Source organism: Centropristis striata, chromosome 5, assembly GCF_030273125.1.
Source record: "Centropristis striata isolate RG_2023a ecotype Rhode Island chromosome 5, C.striata_1.0, whole genome shotgun sequence".
In the NCBI taxonomy this organism is placed as follows: Eukaryota; Metazoa; Chordata; class Actinopteri; order Perciformes; family Serranidae; genus Centropristis; species Centropristis striata.
The window spans coordinates 10,489,741-10,514,928 of NC_081521.1; the positions used below are offsets into that span (position 1 = coordinate 10,489,741).

At 39.2% G+C, this 25,188-nt stretch overlaps 1 protein-coding gene across 1 annotated transcript in view; it reads right to left on the minus strand.

Moving 5' to 3' along the window:
* lamb2l (laminin, beta 2-like) overlaps window positions 1-25,188 on the minus strand; it is a 99,238-nt gene that overhangs the window by 23,167 nt on the left and 50,883 nt on the right. The window contains exons 10-20 of the mRNA XM_059333102.1: window positions 24,302-24,490; window positions 21,473-21,652; window positions 20,775-20,887; window positions 18,332-18,411; window positions 18,088-18,244; window positions 12,781-12,927; window positions 9,991-10,152; window positions 9,466-9,587; window positions 4,336-4,456; window positions 1,370-1,562; window positions 423-566 (exon numbers count right to left, since the gene is read on the minus strand). Of these exons, the coding sequence (XP_059189085.1) occupies window positions 423-566; window positions 1,370-1,562; window positions 4,336-4,456; window positions 9,466-9,587; window positions 9,991-10,152; window positions 12,781-12,927; window positions 18,088-18,244; window positions 18,332-18,411; window positions 20,775-20,887; window positions 21,473-21,652; window positions 24,302-24,490 (1,608 nt within the window). The remainder of the gene's footprint in view (window positions 1-422; window positions 567-1,369; window positions 1,563-4,335; window positions 4,457-9,465; window positions 9,588-9,990; window positions 10,153-12,780; window positions 12,928-18,087; window positions 18,245-18,331; window positions 18,412-20,774; window positions 20,888-21,472; window positions 21,653-24,301; window positions 24,491-25,188) is intronic.

Below are 25,188 nucleotides of genomic sequence, written 5' to 3' on the forward strand. Positions count from 1 at the left end.
GCGATAAAAGCAACATGGTGCTGTAGGCTGATCTCCTCCATGCCACCAAGTATTAATGCACTAATTCATGATTCAAAAGGAGCCCAACCAAGTATTGATGCATAGAAATGAACAGACTTTTCAGAAGCCGGACATTTGTGTTTAAATATACTTTTTTAATGGATCTTATGTAAAAATGTGTTTTCATTATCTCTAAGCCAGAATCATCAAAATATATATATAACTACTTGTGACATGTCATATTTGGCTTTGACTTTGACTGAACATTTGCTCTCACTTTGCGATAAAAATATCTGGATATCGATATTCAGCCATAATATATCGGAATATGACTTTTGGTCCATATTGCCCAGCCCTATGTGCACCTCAACTCAACTGAAGTTATCATGAGATAGACTCTGAAGATCAGGAAACAGACTCACCAGTGCAGCCGTTTACTCCAAAGCCGTAGGTTCCTGGTGCACACTGGTCACAGCGTCGACCCATCACGTTCGCCTTACAACGACACTGACCTCCCACTCTGTCACACTCACCACTGAGGGAGCCCTGAGGGTCACACTGACAGGCTGGAAGCAACACATAAAGAAAGAAAATATTATATATTATTACGTAATATATAATATACACTTATTTTTGCACCGCGGAACGTTTCTCACTGGATGAGTTTCAGGAGGACCGATTATACTGGAGCACCAACTAGCGTTGATGAGTTCAGACAACAACAAACCACAGTGAACATGAAGGAAGAAGCTGATGAGACGCTTTGGTTGGCCCCGTGGATGAAGGGACATTTAGTTACTAAAAACCAACGAATGGAAGCGTCCATAAGAGCATGGTTGTGTTGCTATGCAACAAGGAATTCACATATCACCGCAGCACATCCAGCCTCAAGTATCACCTCAATGCTAAACATATAGCAGCTAGCGGCTACTGTGGTAGCTAGCGTGGATTGTGTTTTACTTAAAGTATTATAGCTAACAGAAGGTCTACCTACCTATAGGCTACCTGGATTTCTGAAATGTATTATATTTCTAAATATGCTATTGCTACACTTAATGGCAAAAATTGCACTGGTCTGTTGGACTTGAACAAAAATAAACAATATTTTTGTTGCTTAAGCTTAGTCAATTATTCAATGGTATACTAAAAATCCATGTGAAAAAAATTACTTTTCACTGTTCTCAGGTCAAATATTTATATGCGATTAAAATGCGATTAATTCCGATTAATTAATTACAAAGCCTCTAATTAATTAGATTATTTTTTTTAATCGAGTCCCGGCCCTAGTTATTATTTTAAACAACGGAGGATTTGAACTGTCAATGGGCTTGAACCCACATCTTCAGAACATGTTTCTGTATTTACTTACACAGTGCACCATCGTGAATGATGGATGAAATGCTACAGATGAGTTTGGAGCACATCTCAGCCAGGGCGGGCATGGGCGTGATCATAAAGGAATCCAGACACATGTATCGAATCATCTCCTCCCGCCGCTGCTCTGCCTCCGGCTCGTTACCTTGAAGTCCAGGAAGCTCAGTGTATTTGGGGATCAGAACCAGCTATTTAGGTAAAAAAAAAAAAGGGTTGAAAAGAAAAAAGCACTTCAAGAAAGGCTACATGCAAGGACCTAGGGCTGGGCGATATATCGATAAAAAAGATGTATCTATATATTATTAAATGTGATATGGAATTGGACTATATTGCATATATCGATATAGTTTAATTTTTTTCTTTCTTTATATATAAATGCTGCCCTTACTAGGGTTTATCATATTTAGTTCTTTTGTAATGTTCGTTATTCTTTTCTATTTATTTCAGAAAAAGATTGGCCTATTTTATTTCATAGGCTATTTTTATTTAAGATGTTTTTATTTTTTTATTTAAATGTGCACTTTATGGAGCTTTGATTTTTTTTTTAAAAAAGTACTCCTGTTGTTATACAGTATTTATGTCACTTAAATAAACGATTTGGTAACTCTTTATATTAAGGTCCTTGTAATAACCATTAATTAACAAGTAATAAGGCCCTTGTAAGTCCTTACAAGATGCTTATTAACATTATTGTGTGTTTATAAGCTTATATAAGTGTTAATAATGGCATTACAAACACCCATGACCCACCCATTATGTCTTTGCCATGCCTTTATTAATCTTATTTTGTTTGCTTATTGATATTAAAATATACTTTATTGCTCGTCGATTATAAGTTAACTATAACTTAACTATGCTTTTTGCAACTACCGGATCTAAAGCGAGAACAATGCTTTATTTCTTGTTAATTAATGGTTATTAACAGTGGTGGGCCGTCAGGGCCAGCAAGGCCTTCTCTGCTGGCCTAACATAACCAGAAATCATGATCATAATTATGATAAAGGTTAATTTAATTTTTAATTTTCTTTCCCTAAATATCTAAAAGTATTCATATTCTCTTCATGTCATATTATGCTCCTTCCAGTGTTGTTGTTTTTAGGTTAGAGTTTTTATCCAATCAGAATTCAGCTATCTTATGTTGCCAGGCTGTATGAAATCTGCCTTCAGATTGTCAATCAGTGTCAGTGTCAATCTGCCTTCAGAATCAACAATGCGTCTGTGCACTGTAAGTGAACGGGCAAATACAGTTGATAGATAGTTGCGATAGCCAATCAGATCACGAGTTGTGTCAGTAAGGCCCTCTAGCTGGCCTCACGTTGAACGTGACATTTACGTGTCCTGTGATTGGATATGGATACTTACTAGTTTGAGCCACGGCAGTGCTATGCAGATCAACAGAGTCACACCCGGGACTGTTAACGGTATGTAAATAATTTGGCGCATTGGCGCAGCTGTGTGGTTGTACTCAAAGCAACAGGTCACAGAAAGTCCTGATACGTCACGTTTTGACATGAAAAGTTTTTTTACAAAGAGACTTGTTTATTGTGTCGCTGTCGCCAAAGTATGGCCGTCTTGTTAGTGTCTTTCTGATATTAAACTGCAATTTTGCAATGTATTGTACAATCTTGTTAAAGCTTGCATATTCTTTGTGGACTCATTTAATAAAACTTTTTGTAAAGATAATTTTAAAGACCATTTTTATTTTTAAGTTTTGACAGTAGCATATCGGATATGTTTTAATTGCTGATGCGGTATTGTTGATTTTTAAAATGCGCCGGATAATAGCCCATTTTGTAAACAACTGAGGTGATGCAATGCCTAGTAGTGCTTAAGTAGTTTCTAACTACTCTCCAGTCCTGGTGTTATAAATGCTGGCATAATGAAAGGTATTTATTGACTAAGTTGGAAATCACTGAAGGCCTAAGTGTGAAATGCACCGCCCGCCACTGGTTATTAAGGACCTTATTATGAAGCGTTACCATATATACAGTATAATATAATACAATAAAACTACTTGACTACTACTTGACTTTGAACATTTGCTGTCAGTTTGCGATAAAAATATTGGGATACATATCGTATATCGATATTCAGCCTAAATATATCGGGATATGACTTTTGGTCCATATAGCCCAGCCCTACAAGGACCCCAAGTATGGATATTTTATCATATAAATCATTCATATTGCAAAAACAAGTTAAACTTTTTGGTACAAGAATAAAAGTGAGTATATTTTATTTCATTTTGATTTAACAATACATTACTGTCAAATTCCCCAGTTGCTAAAGAGTCTGCATAGCTTTTTTGTAGTTGTTCATGCATTGTTTGAAATACCTGTACACTCATCCACATGTTTATATGCAGTAAGGTGGACTATATATATATATATATATATATATATATATATATATATATATATATATATATATATATATATATATATATATATATATATATATATATATATATATATTGGAGAACAGACTTTTATGTTTTTACGACATGTTTTTATGAGTGTCGGTCATTCTGTCTGCTTGACATTCCCAAGGTTTTGTCAAGAAATGCAAATTATATAAACAGGAAATGATAGTGACTAAAGGTAAATAAATTTGTTTCATGCTGAAAAAAAATAATTTTAATGTCTCTAAAGGTGCCTTAAAGGTACCTTCATTCACTTGTTTAAAAACGGATCCCAAGCCTCAGTAAATTCAACATTTGCATTTACGCTTTCATGCCACTAGGGGGAGACACTATGATGTGAAGCCCTAAGCATCATGCAGCCACATTTTCTGGAGGTTTAGCTCTTATATATGAATTATTACTAGATAAGGTGGTTACGTGTAGTAGATGATCGAAGTGGCATGAAAATGAAAAACTCAGGTGTCCTCAAGTTGCTACCTTTCAAACTGACGTTGAGGTGGATAATGAGACTGTCAGGCTGAAGGGGTTATTTAGCTCACCGAGTCGATAAGAATGAAGGCAGTCAGATGCCTGTGTGAGACCCCATGGCGCTGGAACCTGATTGCAACCACGTAACGATTACTGGGCTCGAAACAGAATGGCCTGGGCATCTGGATGTATCTGAAAAAAACATAACGCAATCAGAAAGACTTAAATACATACATTTGTCAAAGATTGTCCACGCTCTCTCTCCCTCTTTCCCTTACTTTTCTGTATATATATATATATACATTCATACATACATACATACACATTACATTACATTACATTACATGTCATTTGGCAGACGCTTTTGTCCAAAGCGACTTACAATAAGTGCATTCAACCTGAAGGTACTAGACATAGACCACAGGAATCAAGTAAGTACATAACTTTAAGAGCTAACTGTCATCGCAGGAGTACTACATGTTAAAGAAGAAAAGAATAGAAAAGAAGAAGAAGAAGATCAATTTTTTTTTTTTTAAATATATATATGTGTTAGGTGACCATGGCTTAACCAAGGTATTGTTGGAAGAGATAGGTCTTCAGCCTGCGGTGATGTACAGGCTGTCTGAGGTCCTGATGTCGATAGGGAGCTCATTCCACCATTTGGGAGCCAAGATAGAGAAAAGTCTGGAGGAGGTTTTGAGGCGAGTTGACCCACGGAGGGTGGGAGTCGCCAGCTGTTTGGCTGATGCAGAGCGGAGAGGACGGGCAGGGGTGTAGAGTTTGACAAGGTCCTGGATGTAAGTAGGACCTGAACCGTTAGCAGCAGAGTACGCCAGAGCTAGAGTCTTGAAGCGTATCCGCGGAGCCACAGGTAGCCAGTGGAGGGAGCGGAGGAGGGGTGTTGTGTGTGAAAATTTGGGAAGGTTGAAGACCAATCGAGCAGCTGCATTCTGGATGAGTTGCAGAGGTCGGATGGCTTTGGCAGGCAGACCTGCCATGAGGGAGTTGCAGTAGTCCAGGCGTGAGATGAACAGTGCCTGGACCAGGACCTGAGCTGCCTTCTGAGTGAGAAACGGACGGATTCTCCTGATGTTATGCAGCAAGAATCTGCAAGATCTGGTGGTGGCGGTGATGTTTGTGGAGAGGGACAGTTGGTTGTCAAGAGTCACGCCAAGGTTCTTGGCGGTTTCTGTGGAGACAACCACTATGTTCTGGACAGTGATGTGGAGGTCAGTGGTGGGGGAGCCCTTCCCTGGGAGGTAGAGTAGCTCAGTCTTTCCCAGGTTGAGTTTGAGGTGGTGCGAGGACATCCACTGGGAGATGTCGGCCAGACACGCAGAGATACGTGCTGCTGCCTGTGTTTCAGACTGGGGAAATGAGAAGATTAGCTGGGTGTCGTCGGCATAGCTATGGTAGGAGAAGCCATGCGAGTGGATGAGGGAGCCAAGGGAGTTGGTGTAAATCAAGAAGAGGAGCGGACCAAGGACCGAGCCTTGAGGGACCCCGGTGGTGAGTGGACAAGGTTCTGAAACAGAGCCCCTCCAAGTTACACGGAAGGTGCGGTCCTTGAGGTAGGATTTGAGCAGAGACAGGGCAGAGCCAGATACTCCCAGGTGGTGAAGGGTGGAGATGAGGATCTGGTGATCCACAGTGTCAAAAGCTGCAGAAAGGTCCAGTAGAACCACCACAGATGAGAGAGAGGCTGCCTTCGCCTTGTGAACCTGTATGTATATAAACATACATATATATATATATATATATATATATATATATATTTTAGTCCATAAAGGTGAGAAATGTAAAAAGCTAATTGAACAACGCCATAGAAAGTGGATTTTCCCAGCAAGGAAACTGGTTCCACAGCGGCACCAACTCTCTGCTGGTCTTAACCGCAAACCACTTGCTCAGGGGCTGGTGGCGGGTTATCTGACCAACTCAGTGCCATTGAGAGAGATCATCTAAACCAGGGGTGCCCAAACTACGGCCCGCGGGCCACTTCCGGCCCGCAAAAGCAATTGGAGTGGCCCACTTAACTATCCCAAACAATCCCTCTAAACATGGCCTGTTTTTTTAAATTGCATTTATTATATATTTGTTTATAAAATATCCACATGTAATGATTAAAGTAGGCGTTTTTTTAAACCTTAGTGTGAATTATTTACAGTAGTGGCTAATTTTCACCCCCTCACACAATGGTATATTCCGATCTACGTGATGCCAAGCCGTAAGCGTCAAGTTTTCGCGGGCAAGGCAAGCTAACGTAAGAGAGTCGGTCAACAAAATGTGGGAACGGAAAATGGATTCTGAAAGCAGTTTTAATTTTCTACAAAATAAAAGGAATATCTGTGGTACTTCAAATAAACATGTGAATACTTTTTATTACTTTTTTGCAGACCAACAGGTGGTGCCAAGGCCAACAAATAATCATTATATTTACACTTAACTTTTTTTTCAATATAAATGAAGTAGGACATGAAAAGATTCCCTTTGATTAGATTGCTATAGCACACTCAGAACATTGTCATATCATTTAATTACAGCAATAGGCGGCGGGTGAGCCTGAAGTTTGGGAAAGCTATCTGACCACATATTATACAGAGCAACGGGTCGCCGGTGCTGCTGATCGCTTCTGAAGTACTTTTACGTTGTTTATTTCTGCCATGGTGCAGGTCTCTGATCTGGCTGCGTTAACAGCCACAGTGACACCTTGTTGCCGATCCCAGATCTGAGGCAACAAAAAGCAAATTTTTCCTGCCTCCACCCCAGAAATCACCACATCCACCTTGCGTGCAGTGGCAGTATTTGCCATTGTTCTTTCAATAATCAGCAGGCATGCCAGCCATTTGTGTATTAATTTTGGGGAGAAGCCGGGGCGTGGTTGGTGGCTCGTACATGTGCGCTCAGTTCCAGCTGGTTGGGATGTATCAAGGAAAGGTGCGCTGAACCTGGAGTAAGCACAGTTTGATACATGTGGAGGTTCGTCCACATGTTCGGCTCGTCTTGTTAGTGACCTGTCAATCAAAGGTAGCCACGCCCCAAATCATATGATTCTTTATCTTCTATTTTCTTCTAAATGGGGCCATTATTTGAAATATTAACATGTCTTGAAGAAGATTTTTTACTAGAAAAAAATTCTGAAATAATAAATCAAGTGAGAAGTTTTCTCATTTTGCTTCAAAATGAATGGACAGAAATCTTTCAGCAGCCACACTTAGCGCCCCCTGCTGAAATTTTCGGTAGAATGCAGCTTAAGGCACTTCCTGGTTTGCCTCCCTGCTCAGACCCCGAGGTTGCCACCTGGTATGACTACAGAAACCCAAAATGAAAGACTTCTCTTTTTGTTTTGCAAAGTTAATCACTGAATTCCAACTGAACAGAAATAGTACATGTACACTTGAAACTGTTATCTATTGAGTCTGATGTTTTTGTGGTCATTCTATATTCTATATCTGAATTATTGTCAATTTCTGAAGCCACCACTTTCCACCAGAGGAAACCAGATCTACCCTCTACCTGTGTTTGGCTTCCACCCCCTTCTCCTGTGTTTAGGGCTCACTTTGCTAATTGGTTTTGGCTGATGGACCAACCACAGAAGAGAACGGAAGGCAGGCTACGGTCTGCTGGGACCCCCAGATCCGGGCAGAGCCTGACCTCTTAGTTCCAGATGAGTTCAGACTCTGAAAGGCAGACTCAGTAGATTCAAACTTAACAGTCTTAGTGTTAGGATCTGCCTGTTTCTTGTCCAATATCCTACTTTTTGCTCCTTAATATCGAGAATATAAACAATAATTAACACTTAATGAAGCCTGATCTGCAGTAATCTGCCTGATGTGGTGACTTTGCTACAGTGCAATTAGGTCAGCATGAGGTAAATAAGGCGCTGTAGTGATTACAGGATTTTAATTATCATCCTGTTGTTGGTAAATTGCAAGCTTTGGAAAAAGGGAAAACATGAGTCAAAAGTAAATGTGACTGATTAAAAATGGGCTGCGGCAGGTCTGTGCTGATCTCCGGGCCCCTCCCCTCTTCTGCACGAGGTATGGAGCGTTTCAGCAGACTGTTGAGCCTGAACACCTGGCTCCAACCAGCCTGCTCGCTGTGTGGCTTTGGTTTTATTGACAATTTGACAATGACTCTGATCGTAAACAAACCAGCATCGCTAACTGTGCACACAGTGTCCGGTGCTTGTTGTAAACAAACGGAAGTTGCTTAGTGAACACATGCTGCTGCAGCAAAGACACACTGTACTGCTACAGAGCTAACTGTTAGCCTATTAGCACTGTGCTACTGTGGAGCATGGCTGCTGCTCTGTAGAACATCACTATCGCCTCCTCCCACCTCCTTCAGCGACACCAGACTGCACTATGAAAGGGCAGAATATCACACCATCGTGGGATCACTATGAATTATGATTTGCATGTGTGTATTAATCTTGCTTGTTGTTGTTTTTCCTGTATGTACTATTTTTGTTTATGTTGTTTGTTTGTCATGTTCTATGTCTTTTTAGGGTCCCCAGGAAGACTAGCAGTCGCCAAGGTGTCAGCTAATGGGGATCCATTCAATAAACAATAAACAATGAATGCCCTAAGGTTAAAAGCCGGCACAGATCTTTCCGGCTATATAGCGGGACATTTGCGGGACCGCACTATGAAAGGGGCTACTGATGGCAAGCTGTTATCTCCATTATCTTTGATCCTTTAAAGATAGGGGAAAGAATCAATCCATAACAGTGAAGGAATGTGAACCAGGTATTTGAGGTTAGATATCCAACCTCTCTGGCAGACTGAACCGTTCTCGGCTTACCTTCAGCAGGTTTTCTTATTTTTCCTACTCTGAACTTCAGCAAACAAAGCTGCTGCCTTCCTTTCATACCACTGTAGCGGTTTCTTACACAGGCTCTCTGGTATGTTTGCCCCCCTATCAATTAATCAATAGTAAAAAAAAGTCCTGCAGGGTACAGTGAAATAAGAGTACAAATACAGGCTTGACTCACAATGAGCATACAAGCCAGGGCAGGTTTAAGTGACAACAATGTAATGATGCAATTCTTCCTGTGCAATAAAACAACACAAACCTTACTGTATCTACAACTGTGAGACTTTAACGAGTCCTTCGGTTACTTGAACATACTGGCCCCTCTTTCTCTCTCTCCCTCTCCCTCACACATACCTACACATTTACATTTAAAAAAGTTTTGGTACCTGTTGCGGTGAGGCAGAGTCACTGTGTAGAGCTGTTCAGTTGGTAGGAGGTTTCCACACCGCAGACTGGACGGCAGCAGGACAGATGTAATACTCACTATAGCCTCCCAGTCCTCTGTGGACTACACACACACACACACACACACACACACACACACAGGTTAAGTTCAGAAGTCCTTTATGAATCAGGAAAAAATTGTTTTACATCACTCTTTATGTAATCTATTTATTTTCAAAAAAAATTATTTGGTGTAAATATGTATTATTTAAATATGATGTTTAGGGGGAAAAAAAAGAAAAAAAAAAGAAAAGTGTTAATTGAGTAGTGGAGAAGGGGTATGTTTAAGTAAGCATATGCTTCATCCTACTCCTTTTCGGACATGTTGCATTCACATTACAGCTTTTGTTTTGACTATTGCTATTTTTTTTTGTTTTGATTGTTCTCATTGGATGTATTTGTTTTTGAGTTTACTTTGTTGTGTTACTGAACTGAACTTGTCGGTCATGGTCCGGATGCTCACACACCTCAGGTTCGTAGCGGATCATGATGTCATACTCCATGGCGTAGGGGATGTTGTCGATAGTGAAAACCAAACCGGCACCATCTTTGACACGGGCAAAGCCAGGTCCTGTCCATGTCACCATGTGGCTGGGAGTGCGCTCTCTATGAACATGAGTCATATCCGGCTGAGAGAGATGGACAGATTGCCAAAAATGTATTTGTTACTATATATAGATGTTTTTTTTTATTATTATCATTACTTCTTTTACTATTGTTACTTACATACAGTATACACTTCTGATCTCTGTTCTCCTTACTGACCTGACATTCTTCTAAAGTATACCCTGCTTTATGGTCAATTTTACTGTAAATGGGAACATAATTTACAAAGTGACTGAATAAGCCTTGAAACTACTATTGAGACCATGAACTTTTTAGGAAAATGTTTACTGAGGTAATAAATCAAGTGAGAATTCTGCGACTTTCTCATAGATACAAACTTCTTTGTCCAGCCAGAGTCGCCCCCTGCTGGCCATTAGAAATAATGCAGGTTTAAGGCTTCACTTTTCCAACACGGTGACTACATCCACTTCTTTTTATAAAGGATATGGTTCCAAAATAGACTGTAGATACTGTACATTTTCAAACAGCTGCATTATCTTGATATTAATAATCCAATATTTTGATTTTACACACATGCAGTTTCACACGGGCACCCTTTTTCTCCTATCTTCTCATTCTCTAACTTGCTTGGCCACTGGGAGACTCTGTGCCTTGCATCCAGCTATTGAAATGAACGTCAGTCTGTACATTTAAGGCATACAATGCAGTATCTTCCTATAAAAATCAATGTATAGACTCAAAAATAATGATTTCTCTTGTCTCCTCATTTTACTGCATTCTGATGTTTCTTGGCATCATCCTTTGGACATAACGCTACAAAAACAGTAACCACAGTGCCGAAAAAAAGCGAAAATATAACTTGGTGTAATACAAAGCACACAAAGCTCAAATCTTTGGTTTATGTTCACATTTGCCGCACTGCAAAGGAGGAGCCAGGTTTGAATGTTTTGTTAACAAACAAAGAGCAACATTCAATACTTCAAATATCCCTACACTCCTACATATCCACCACTATTTTTCAGCTTGACTAGTTTGAAATGACATGATTAACTTAACAGCCAAGCATTTAATTCAGCTAATAACCCTCAAACTGCCAAGTGGTGCCTACCACATGACCACAAACCTTTAAAGATGTAACTTTTGGAAGGATTGTACTGTAACTGTTAATCCACAGGCCATGAATTTATTATTATGAAACGATCATCATGCACAGCTGTATCCTAACCCTTAAAACTACAGATATAGTTGACTGTAATGGCTTCCATTGACTCACAGGATGGATACTACATTCAACTCAGTTGCTAAAGTTTTTAAAGTGAACCTTACAGGATAAACTGCTTGTACTTTACGGTTTTATCTACATTAGCAGTTCCCAACCTGGAGGTCGGGACACCTCAAGGGTACCCAAGATAAATTTGAGGGGTCCAAGATCCTTAAAGTAATAAAGAAAAAACGGTTACAGGAAATTACTTATGAAACAAAAACATTTTTTTCAGCCTTTTTTTCTTTTTTCTTGTTAATACAGGTGCATCTCAATAAATTAGAATATGATGGAAAAGTTAATTGCCAGTACTTCAGCCCCAACCAAGTATTGAGTCATATAGATAGACATACTTGTCAGAGGCCAACATTTACATATTAAACATACTTTTTAAAATTGGTCTTTTGTTACACTAAACATTTTTTGAGACACTGAATTTTAGGTCTTCATTAAATGTAAGCCATAATCATTATAATTAGAAGAAATTAAATAAATCAAGACATGAAATGTTTCATTCTGTGTGTAATGGATCTATATGATGTGTTATTTCCACTTTTTTAATTGAATTACTGACATAAATTAAGTTTTCTATAATATTCTAATTCATTGAGATGCACCTGTACTTATACCTCGTCATGCTGAAAACTGTCCTTACAGTCACACGAGACAAATCCAACACACCCATGGCACACATGGTCACATCCTCTGATGAGGCATATTTTGCGGGTCACAGGCCAAAAGAGTTGGAAACCACTAATCTACATAGTTTTTAGGTCACTATTGTACCTGCAAGTATGCCATGAGTGAGAGCACTTTTTTCCCGAAACATGGACTGAAACTGTTCCAGATGCTCTCATTTGGCCAACCTGGTCTCACAGGAATCCGTGAAATAGCCACGGATTTGCTTAACTCAAAATCCGTGGAATAGCCACAGAATCGCTCAAATTTCCGTGAAACTGACACGGATTTCGTTACAATGCAAGTTAATGACAGTCATATCCCGTGGCTATTCCAACATACAAAGTGATTATGTACATTCACTGAGTGAATATTTAGAAAATAAAACATATATTTCTCGCTAGAAATGTAATAAAAATCAATTTTTATGCAGAAACTACTGGTAAGTCAAAATATAGATTTTTTCACTAAAAATGAGAGAACTGTCCGCCATGTTTTTTGTTCTGACCGCCGGGACCTTGAAAGTCACGTGACTTGGAACAAACCAATAGGAAAAAATATTAACTTGCATTGTAGCGAAATCCGTGTCAGTTTCACGGAAATTTGAGTGATTCCGTGGCTATTCCACGGATTTTGAGTTAAGCGAATCCGTGGCTATTTCACGGATTCCTGTGAGACCAGGTTCCATTTGGCATATATCTTGTCAAATTACAAATTAAATGAACAGTATCACTAAAATCAAATATCATACTGTTTGTTGAAGCTGGCGGATACGTCTCAGTGCTGCCCGATGTTGCTGAGAGTTTGACTGGGTGATGCGACGGTGACGGCGGTGCCTCCTGAGCTGGTTACTGAGGTGCTGAACACAGTCGGTCTCTGCCTGAGGACGAACTTTGCCCTGAGAGGAGAGGAGAGGAGAGGAGAGGAGAGGAGAGGAGAGGAGAGGAGAGGAGACACTTCTTACAGAGGGCACAAACTGACTGGGCTTTATCCAATCCAATCCAATCCCCTTTATTTATATAACACAATTTTAGCAAACACAAGGTTTCCAAAGTGCTGCACAAACAATAAATACATAACACAATACAAAGAGATGTAGTAAACAATAGAACAGTAAGATGCAATAAGATAAAATACATTAAAAATGGGATAAAAATCAATAAAATAAAATGTAAAATGTACTGCCCGCACAAAATAAAATATGCATGAATACAATAAAAACAAAAAATCATAAAAACATAAAATCAACATAAAATCAACACTCTACGTGGTGTTAAAAGCCAACGAGAAGAGGTGGGTTTTAAGAAGAGGAGGAGGCCTGTCTGATGTGCAGCGGCAATTCATTCCACAGTTTTTTTATCCTAATTCCAAAAGTAAAAATGACAGAGCACAGAGAGCCATGCTGTGCTGAATTTGCCAAAGCATGACGGAGAGAAACAAAGAATGTGAGGCTGAGACTTTGTTTTTCTGTGTGTGTTATTAAGTGTGTGTGCTGCGCGGCAATAATCGCTTGTGACAGGTTGGTATCTGTGTCACTGTCTGGTGTTTTTATGGGTCACTTCAGCTGTGAAGCTTGAATTCTGTACAGAAATTAAGCACTTTCACTGCAACCTGCATATTCTGTTCCCATTTTCTGCCCTTCGTGTACACTCAATTTCCATCCAGCATTACAGTTTTTCTCAATTGCTAAAACACTAAACCCTATTGTCTGAACCAAATGCTCAGTTGCCTCAACCCACTGATTGAATCAATCACTCTTTTGGCAAAACCATAAGCACTTTTCACCTGTTTAGACACAACTTGCCAAAAACTCAAACTCAAATTACCTGGGGGCCGCTGGAGCCAGTATCAAAATGACAAAAAAAAAAAAAGACACAAAATTACAACAAAAAAAAGACACAAAATGACAGAAAAAAAATTAAATTACTTGAAAAAGACACAATATGACCAAAAAAAGACACAAAATGACTGAAAAAAACACAAAATTACTTGAAAAAAGACACAAAATGACAGAAAAAAACACAAAATTACTTTAAAAAGACACAAAATGACAGAAAAAAACCAAATTACCTAAAAAGACACAATATGACCAAAAAAAGACACAAAATGACAGTAAAAAAACTAAATTACTTAAAAAAGACTTACACAGTGGCCCTCATTTATCAAGCGAGCGTAGAAACCAGCGCAGATCTGAGTGTATAGTTCGTCTTACGACAAGGTCCATGTGTGATTTATCAAACGATCGTATCTCTCTAATCATAAGAATGATCGGCTGTTGATAAATGTGGCGACTCGAAACATGCGTAATTTAAATGTCACGCCCTAATATATACCCGATTCAGAAGACTCGCCTTCAGAGTTTACGACACCGAAGGGCGCAATACGGCCCAAAAGAGGATTTTTTCACCCTCTAAAGTCAGCTTTATTAGCAAAGTGCACCGTTACAATTAACAATAGGGACAATATAGACATATTAAAGAAATACGCAGCGACGGAGGTTTATGAAATAAAAGTACTTATATATATAAACTCAAACAAGTTCAGTGAATATTTTACATTTGGAGCACGGACTTAGAAGTTAGAACTTAGAACAGCTGCAACACAACAAACTAGTTTTGTTTGGCAGCTTAAAAAGTGAAAAAGAAGGAAATCAGTGGGGCTGTCAGCAGAGTAGCGGACTATTAAACTCCCGGCGAGGTTTGAGTAATTACATCGTGATATATAAAGCCCAATAATCTATATAATATCCGAATATTGTTATTATTATGATGGAGAGATATTATTGACCTCTTTACATTTACTAATAATGATGTCCTAGTCAGAGAAGCGTGTCGCAGCGCTGATTGGATATGTTTCTATTCGGGCAGCACCGCTGGTGAAGGAGACGCTGACGCTCCGGTGTCGGAGCTGGATAATAATAATAATAATAATAATAATAATAATAACAGTAAACAGCAGAAGACAACAACATTAAATATCCTCGGCTGGTATTCTGTTTAAAGAATTTCACGATCGCAGGGTTTATTTATTTATGGATTATGTTTTAATGATAAATTATGTAGTCTAAACATGTTTTGCTTTGTCACTATTAAAAATCAAAACACCACAGAGTTTTATCAGCTCCAGGCATCGATTCTATAGTCTCAGATCAATTCTCAGACTCAGACGTGTGGACTTCACGCTGACTCAGATTTGCGTACACGAGCTGAGAGCAGACGTGAGATCTGATCGTACCGTCCGCTCACGTCCAAATTGATAAATGCCGAGGCTTGCGTAGAAATCATCTTACGCCCACTTTACGCACACTTTCTGACGTACGCTCGTTTGATAAATGAGGGCCAATATGACCAAAAAAAGACACCATATTACAAAAAAAGACACAAAATGACTGAAAAAACACTAAATTACTAAAAAAGACACAAAATGACAAAAAAGAGAAAAAGGAGAGCAGCTTTCAAGAAATGTGTCTTAGCAATCGAGAAAAACTGTAAGTCAACAAGTCATGTTCACTTCCTAAAGACTACAGCCTCGTGTGTCAAAGTATCTCCTGTTGCTCACTGTTTTTTTTTCCTGTTGCCTTTCTTCCACCACATTCTGAAGTCAATACTGGCCTTTTTCCCTACATTCCTGCAGCAGGGATGTTGTAAGTGTGGACTGTCTGAGCTTGCCCCAGGGGCTGATAGGTAAGTAGAGGGGGGGCAGGGGGTCTTTTAGGAGTGGAGAGGGCAGAGTAGAGTGGAGTGGAGGGCGGTGGAGGAGACAGGAAAGAATGTGAGACAGAGATGGTAGAGAATAGAGACATTGATGTCGACTGGTGGAATGAGTTAATGACAGCAGGACCAGGCCTGTTACAGTGTCTCTCCTCACCCACCAAGTGCGTCAATGAGAAAAGCAAGAAGGACAGACAGACAGACAGACAGACAGACAGCTCCTTTCATTTTAGCTAGATATCCCTTTACTGGTTTGACAGGTAGAAGACATTCAGTACGTTTACATGACACTTGAAAAAAAAAACGAATTATTGCCTTAATCCGACTATAACTGGACAACTGAAGTGCATGTAGACATGTTAGAACAAAAACATTCAAGAAAGCCGGTCGCAGTAGTCGGTCAAATTAACCAGTCACAGTAGCCGGTCGAATAAGCCAGTCGCAATAGCCGGTCACATTAGCCTGTCGCAATAGCCGGTCAAATTAGCCTGTTGCAGTAGCCGGTCACATTAGCCTGTCGCAGTAGCTGGTCACATTAGCCTGTCGCAGTAGCCGGTCACATTAGCCTGTCGCAGTAGCTGGTCAAATTAGCCTGTCGCAGTAGCCGGTCACATTAGCCTGTCGCAGTAGCCGGTCAAATTAGCCTGACGCAGTAGCCGGTCACATTAGCCGGTCACATTAGCCTGTCGCAATAGCCGGTCACATTAGCCTGTCGCAGTAGCCGGTCACATTAGCCTGTCGCAGTAGCCGGTCAAATTAGCCTGTCGCAGTAGCCGGTCACATTAGCCTGTCGCAGTAGCTGGTCAGTAGCGACGGCATAAAGTGTCCAACTGAGGTCAACCAGAAAGCGCGCCATATTAACCTGCTGACATGCAGGTTAACGCATATCTCCACCCAGTGTTGAGGAGGAGGACACGTTCCCGTCAGTTATTCAATTTTCGCAGTTGCATGTAAACTGGGACAAGGACAGAAGACACCAAAATCGATTTCTAAGCATTAATTAAGGCTTGATTAAACTGTGCATGTAAACGCACTGATTATGCAAAGGGACTTGGAGAATGACAAAGATAAAGAAACAGAGGTTCATGTAATCTCTGAGATCTTGTTTCCATTTAGCAGCACTTCAGTTGTCCAGTTATAGTCGGATTAAATCAAACTTCAAAACTTTATTTATATAGCGCTTTTCATACATAAAAATGCAACACAAAGTGCTTTACAAAAAATAAGAAAAAACAAACAATAAAAATGACAAAACCCAGTGAGAGCTGTCCACTTGTGTTCAGATCACTCAGACCACATGTTACTGCTAAATGGAAACAAGGTCTGAGAGTGGTAAAAAGTGTTTCAAGAGCACCAACAGAGTGATACAGCTACTCTGATAAAAAGCCAAATTTACAATGTGTATCAAGGCTGAAACAGTTCAGGATAGAAAAACCATGACAAGAGGTCCACAGATCTTGTCCTGCTGTTCCATTTCCTCTGGTGAATGCAGCTTTATGTGCTTCAGAGACATGCTCTACAGACATATACCGGACAAAGTCAACTGCCAGCAATGTGTTGACTGGTCCTCTTTATTTAAATAAATCATTTATGAGATGTGTTTTTTTTTTTTTTTATATTTCACATTTTCCCCAGTGAGTTGCAAGGCAGCAGCTTACCCTCTTTTGCTGGAGCTCTATTATGAATCTGATGTAACTGTCTCTCACTATAATTCTAATTTTAAGTTATTGGCTGTCCATTTTTTGTTTGTTATATGAAGTGCATTGAAGCGGAACTAATGTTCGTCAATAAGTTCCCACATGGCATCTAAATAATAGAACACCGCATCGCTAAGAGAGATTAGATTGAATTGATTAAGCCCCCATTAATTACAAGCAGCCTACGAGGTATGTTTTTTTATATCCTTTTCTAGCTTTCTGCTGTGATTTAGACTTCCTCACTTAAACGAATGAATGAACTGTAATGCAATTCGCGCCCTAATTACTATGTGAATGAAACGATGTGTTTTGCTATGCCGTTTTGTATGCATCCTGTTTTTAATACATATATATATATATATATATATATATATATATATATATATATATATATATATATATATATATATAAGTAACATTTACAGTATTTTGTGATGTTTTGTGTAGCTTGGAGATTGCATTGTGATGACAGCCATTTTATCAGTTATTGTTTATTTATTTCTCCTTTCTTTACTTAGTTCTCACGGGTTGGATAAGAATAAAGTACCCAGTATTCAATTAAGAACTCATGACTCTTGCCGTAATTGAGGGAGCTACATCTGAATCATCGTGACTTTAAATCTGAATTCTGAATCACAGTAGTGCGCTCACCGGCAGTGCTGAGTCACCAGGAGATGATCCGGTGGCATCTTCGGCCTCGTATTTGTAGTAGTCCAGCGGAGCACAGAAATAGCCAGGCTGAACTTCCGAACACTGTCGACCAATCAGATGCCTCCTGCAGTCACACTGGCCGTTCTCCATCATGCACCTTATGTAGGGGACAGAGGCAAACTTTACATGCTGAAGACATCTCTTTTTTTCAAAAGCAAATATTCAACATGTTGAAAATCTCTACCTGTTGTTGAAGGCTCCACCGAAGTCACAGTCACACGGTCTGCAGCCGGCCAGGTCGTTACTGAGCCCCCAGTACTCAGGCTGCAGGGAGGGAAATACAACTCAAAACCAGGATGTACACTGACATGTCTAGTGTGACAGTCTGCACTGTCTATCAGCCTCTGTTAGCCATTTACATTTAGTCATTTAGTAGACGCTTTTATCCAACGCGACTTACAGGAAAAAAAAGGGAACAATCAAGGTATAGTGCATCAATAAGTGCTAGTGAGGATTCTTTAACTCTATGGAGTCTTGGACTATTTTGTCCATTTTTGAATCCTTTTCATGTCTTTTTGTGTCTTTTGTGTGTGGTTTTTTTGGTAATTTTGTGTCTGTGGTTGTGTCTTTTTTTAGTTATTTTGTGTCAGTTTTTTGTCATTTTGTGTCGTTTTGGGTCTTTTTTTGTCTGTTGTGTTTTTTTTTTGTAATTTTGTCTCTTTTTTGTCATTTTGTGTCTGTGTTGTGTCTTTTTTTAGTTATTTTGTCTCTTTTTTGTCATTTTGTGTCTGTGTTGTGTCTTTTTTTAGTTATTTTGTGTCTGTTTTTGTTATTTCGTTCTGTGTCTTTTATGGTCATTTTGTGTCTTTTTTTGATCATTTTGTGTCTGCTGTGTCTTTTTTTAGTTATTTTGTGTCTTTTTTTGTCATTTTGTGTCATTTTTGGTCATTTTTTTTGTCTGTTGTTGTGTTTTTTTTGGTCATTTTGTGTCTGTTGTTGTGTCTTTTTTTAGTTATTTTGTGTCTTTTTTTGTCATTTTGTGTCGTTTTTGGTCATTTTTTTGTCTGTTGTTGTGTTTTTTTGGTCATTTTGTGTCTGTTGTTGTGTCTTTTTTTAGTTATTTTGTGTCTATTTTTTGGCATTTTGTGTCGTTTTTGGTCATTTTTTTGTCTGTTGTTGTGTTTTTTTGGTCATTTTGTGTCTGTTGTTGTGTCTTTTTTTTTATTTTGTGTCTTTTTTTTGTCATTTTGTGTTGTTTTTGGTCATTTTTTTGTCTGTTGTGTCTTTTTTGGTCATTTTGTGTCTGTTGTGTCTTTTTTTGGTAATTTTGTCTCTTTTTTGTCATTTTGTGTCTTCTGTGTCTTTTATGGTAATTTTGTGTCTATTTTTCTAGTCTTTTTGTGTCTTTTTAGATCATTTTTGTGTCTTTTTTTGACCTCATGAAGAAGTCGTGCTCCTGCGCTTACGTGGACTCCAGATGGTTAAGGAGTAGAGTTGTGGTGTGGTGCTAGGAGAGAAGATGCTCTCTGAAGAGCTGGGTCTTCAGGGGTTTTTTTTAAAGGTGGAGAGGGACGCCCCTGCTCTGGTTGGAACTGGTAGTGGTTCCACCAGCGGGGAACAAGAAGCGCAAAGAGTTCGGATTGCCTTGGACCAACAGGTGGCAGAGCCAGGTGTCGTTCATTGGAAGAGCCAAGAGTGGAAGAGTGGAAGAGTGGTGAGATGGAATATGTCTGTTTAGGGCGTTCAAGTAGGTGGATGATAGAAAATATTTGATTTGTCTGAATACATTGCGCAAAGAGAGACTTGGAGATTGAAACAGATAAAGGAACAGGGGTTCATATAATCTCTGAGAGTGGTAAAAAGTGTTTCAAGAGCACCAACAGAGTGACACAGCTACTCTAGTAAAAAGCTAAACTGGCAAAAGTTTTCACCATTTATTTCACTTCATCATGACGTCAAAAAAAGACACAAAAATGACCAAAAAAGACACAAAATGACTAGAAAAATAGACACAAAATGACCATAAGAGACACAGAAGACACAAAATGACAAAAAAAAGACACAACAACAGACACAAAATGACCAAAAAAGACACAACAACAGACACAAAATGACAAAAAAACAACAACAATGGACACAAAATGACCAAAAAAGACACAAAATGACAAATGAAGACACAAAGTAACTAAAAAAAAGACACAACCACAGACACAAAATGACCAAAAAAGACACAAAAAAGACACAAAATGACAAAAGACACAAAATAACTAAAAAAAGACATAACAACAGACACAAAATGACCAAAATAGACACAAAAAAGACACAAAAAGACATGAAAAGGATTAAAAAATGGACAAAATAGTCCAAGACTCCATAGAGATGTCAACACAGAAGAAAAAAATATTTAGATCAGACTTACAGAATGGAACACTAACATTGTATACAGTCATGGAAAAAATTATTAGACCATTGTTTTCTTCAATGTCTTGTTCATTTTAATGCCTGGTACAACGAAAGGAACATTTGATTGGACAAATATAACGATAAAATATCATAAGAGTTTAATTTAACAGCTGATATCTAGTCACGTCCCGTGGTTTTATTGATAATAACCAAAATCAGTATCAAGAAAAGAGCTTCTCCTGACATTATCAACAGATTTGATCAGAACAACAGTCTTTTCTTACCAGACACTGGTTACAGTAGCGGCCGGTGACATATCTTTTACAGGAGCAGTCGCCACTGATCTGGTCGCAGGGAGCTCCCATCATGATGATGCCGCGAGGATCACAGTTGCAGGCTGATGGACACACACACACACACACACACACACACACACACACACACACACAGAATAAGATTGCGTCTTATGTGCTATTTACAGATCTTAAATGCAGATTATGTGGTTTTATATTCCAAATCACCATAAATCCATTTTCATTCATGCAGAACTAGCAGGATGAGAAACAGCTTCTTTCCCTTGTCTGTCAGAACTCTCAACACCCACACAGGATAAATTAATTAAAAGGTGCAATAAAATGGACATGTGCAATACAACTGATATGTGCAAAACATTCAATCTACCTCATCTGTAAATTTGTAGCATTTTCAGTAGCCATTTATTTATTTTTATACTTATTTATTACATCACATGTCCTTGTTCTTGTTTCTGTCTATGTTTAGCTCGGTATTTTTAAATGTTTTACTCATGTTGTTTTGTGTAATGATTGTCTAAACTATGCATCTTATGCAGTTGCACTTTCAATTTCGTTGTATAGTGAACTATATAATGACAATAAAGACTATTTGATTTGATTTGATTTTGATTTGATCCCTGTTGAAACATGAAGCGTTTTCAGCGTCAGACAAACATACACATACGTACGTTGACAGCCCAGCGGGTCGTTCTGACTCAGTCCATAATAACTCTCCTTGCAGTCGTCGCAGCGTATGCCTTTGACGTTGGCTTTGCAGCGGCACTGGCCTGCGATCATCACCATGTCTGGGTCGGTGTGACTGTCACACACTCCTCCCTCCAGCGAGCCGACTGGGTCACAGTCACAAGCTAGAGGTCAGATGTCAGATGGGAGAGTGTAAGTAACAGGGGAAAGGAAAGAGAGGCAATAACAAAATTATATAAATGGGACACATGAAAAAAACATCATAAAAAACTTTTCTGACAGAAGTGCTATTGGTTAAGGCAGTAGTTCTCAACCTTTTTGGGTCGCGACCCCCAAAAAAACATGCATGTTGTCCGCGACCCCCACTCACTGAACAGAATCTCACACGTACAGTTCAGATCACCCAAAAAATACACAAAATGACCAGAAAAGACACAAATTGACCAAAAAAGACACAAAATGACAAAAAAGACACAAAATGACCAAAAAATGACACAAATTGACCAAAAAAGAATAAAAATGACCAAAAAAACAAACAAAAAAGGAAACAAAATGACCAGAAAAGACACAAAATTACTAAAAAAACACACAAAATGACTAAAAAACCCCACAAAATGACCAAAATAAGACATTAAATGACCACAAAGACTAAAACACATGAACACTTTAACACAGTGGAGACATAGCTGACTTCCAAAACGATTTGGCGACCCCCAGAAATCATCTTGCGACCCCAATTGGGGTCCCGACCCCAAGTTTGAGAACAGCTGGGTTAAGGCAAGGGTCGGCAACCTTTACTAACAAAAGAGCCATTGTTGGCCAAAAAAAAATGATGAAAATGAATGAATGAATGAAAAATGATAAATTTAAATTAAAATGTAAATAAATAACTGTTTTTTTTTGTGCAATTTTTTGGTCACAGCCACTGTAGACGGCCTGAAGAGCCACATGTGGCCCCAGGGCCGTTTCTTTTGTATCGTTATTATACAATCAAACAGACGAGGTTCGAGAGCAAAACTTTCCACTCTGCAACCAAAGTAAGTAAAATAAATTTGTTATTAAATCAAATAAAATCAAAATCAATCAAATCAAAATTTATCCCCGAGAGGAAATTCAGTGAGTGTGTTATCTCTGTTAGAATGAGACAGCCTGATGGCTGTAGGAGAGAAGGATCTTTTGAATCTCTCCGTCCTGTAACAGAGAGAGAGGAGCCGTCCACTGCTGTTCTTTTGGTCCATAAAGGTTTTGTGTAGCAGATGATCTGGTATTTCAGGATGTCCTGGAACATGTTGACAGGTCATCTCTCCACCACCTCCTCCAGTGTGTCCAACCTGGCTCCAACCACAGAACCAGCTCTTTAGACCAGTCTGTTGTTGTATTTGATACTACTTAATTAATGATCTAGTGATATTAAGTTAAAAATCTAAGAACGTCCTAAGTGACAAAACTAAGAAGTTCCTAAGACAATTCATAAGAAAAAAATGGTGAATAGCATTTAAGAACATTCTTAGGAACATCCTATTTTTTTTCTTAAGAATTGTCGTGAGTTTTATCCTAAGAACACTTTTGTGAATCCGGCCCCAGATCTTTAGACCAGTCTGTCCAACCGCCTTCATCTCTGTGTGTGATGCTGCCTCCCCAGCAGACTGCAGCATAAAACAACACACTACCACCACAGACTGATAAAACATCTGCAGCATCTTACTACAGATGTCCATAGATCTGAGCTTCAAGAAGAAAAACAGGCAGCTCCGCCCCTTTTTGTAGAGAGCGTCAGTGTTTAGGGACCAGTCCAACTTATTATCCAGGTATACACCTAGATACTTAGAACTTGGCACCACCTCCATGTCCACCCCACAGGTATTCACTGGCTGAAGGGGGGCTTGAACCTGAGGAAATCTCTGATCATTTCCTTAGTCTTTGAGGTGTTCAGTAGGAGATAGTTCTTGTGACTCATTGACAGTCAATGAAGGCTTTTATCAGATCCCTATATTCAGATTCCTGTCCATTCCTGATACACGCCACAATAGCAGTGTCGTCTGAGTACTTCTGGATGTGGCAGGACTCAGAGTTGTATTTGAAGTCCACTGTGTACAGTGTGAACAGGAGTGGAGCCGGAACAGTGCCTTGTGGAGCCCCTGTGTTCCAAAAAACTGACTATTATGGATCAATAACTTTTGTTTTCAAATCCAAAACTTTTGATTGCTGTTGTAAAAAAAAAAAGTGAGATATGTCTCTTATATAGGCAGGTTTTCCAAAAGTCCTCTCTTGCTGTCACTCTGATTGAGATTGGCCAATAGACATGTGTCTTACATCTTTCAGTGAAGGGGATTCAGCTCATTAGCAAATAAAACTTTTGGATATTTTGATTGCAGTGTCATAGTTTTGCTCTCAAATCTATTTTTTTTATTGTTTACTTAGAGCAGCTTTGAGTGTTAGAAAAGTGCTATATAAATGCATTGTTTTATTATTATTATTATTATTATTATTATTATTATTATTATTATTATTATTAATAAGAAAAAGTTATAATCCCATACATTTTAAACTCTGGCAAGAGGTGAAAAAACTTTTATTTGACATTTCCCTGACCTGAAACAGGGTTACGGCTGATTGCTGCAGCAGAGTTCAGCCAATGACACAAAATAAGAATATCCTTGAGAGGATTGCACAGGAAACAATAATATGATTACAACCCAGCGGCTGGCAGATTTTTTCAGTGGAATGTTTCTACTCACTGCCGAGGTTAATGGAGTATTGCCAGTGCAACAAAATGACTGAAGACATTTCATCCAAAAGAAGAAATGACTCACCAACACAGACTTGAGGGTCCCTGATATCTCTAACGGGGTCTTGGTAGTAGAAAGGTTTGCACATCTCACAGTTGCGTCCCATAGTGTTGTGCTGACAGTCGTCACACACTCCTCCACTGGTGTTGCCTGTAGCCAAATACACCGCCATGTCGAAGTGACACTGGCTGGAGTGGCTGTTACAGTTACACTCTGGAGACACACAAGAAAATTGAACTATAAATGTAAATATAGGGCATTCCAAATGAATTTGAATGGAATCTCAAATATCCTGTCAATCACAGACGATGTTGTAGTATATAATTAAAATTGAACCAAAAGGCTTCCAGACTTTATAGTTATAACGTGAAAACTACACTCATGTTACATGGTCGTTTAACATGAAACGTTTTATGTGTTTATGTTTTATGAAAACCAAAACCGTCACTTTTACTCACTCGGCTCCCTGGTTCACCCCGGAACTTCACAAACTCAAAAAACAACTGCGACAATTAGAACGACTTCACAGGAAAACCGGTCTCACAGTACATGCCCTCACATACAAAGAGCACACAAACCTCTACAAATCAGCACTAAACAAAGCCCGTTCTGTCTACTACTCTGGCATCATTCACTCTGGATCCTCCAACCCACGCACTCTGTTTTCCACCATAAATAAACTCCTCAAGCCCCACGACAACACTTCATCCTCATTCACCCCGGAGAAATGCAACAACCTCATTTCATTTTTCAACTCCAAAATAGAGAACATCCACAACCAGCTTGCAACCTCCTCTGCCTCCACCCCGGTCCCTGAACCCACACCTCCTTCATCCTCAGACCACCGGCTCTCTACCTTCTCACCAATAACCACAGCAGACCTCTCTAAAATACTCTCCACCATGAAATCA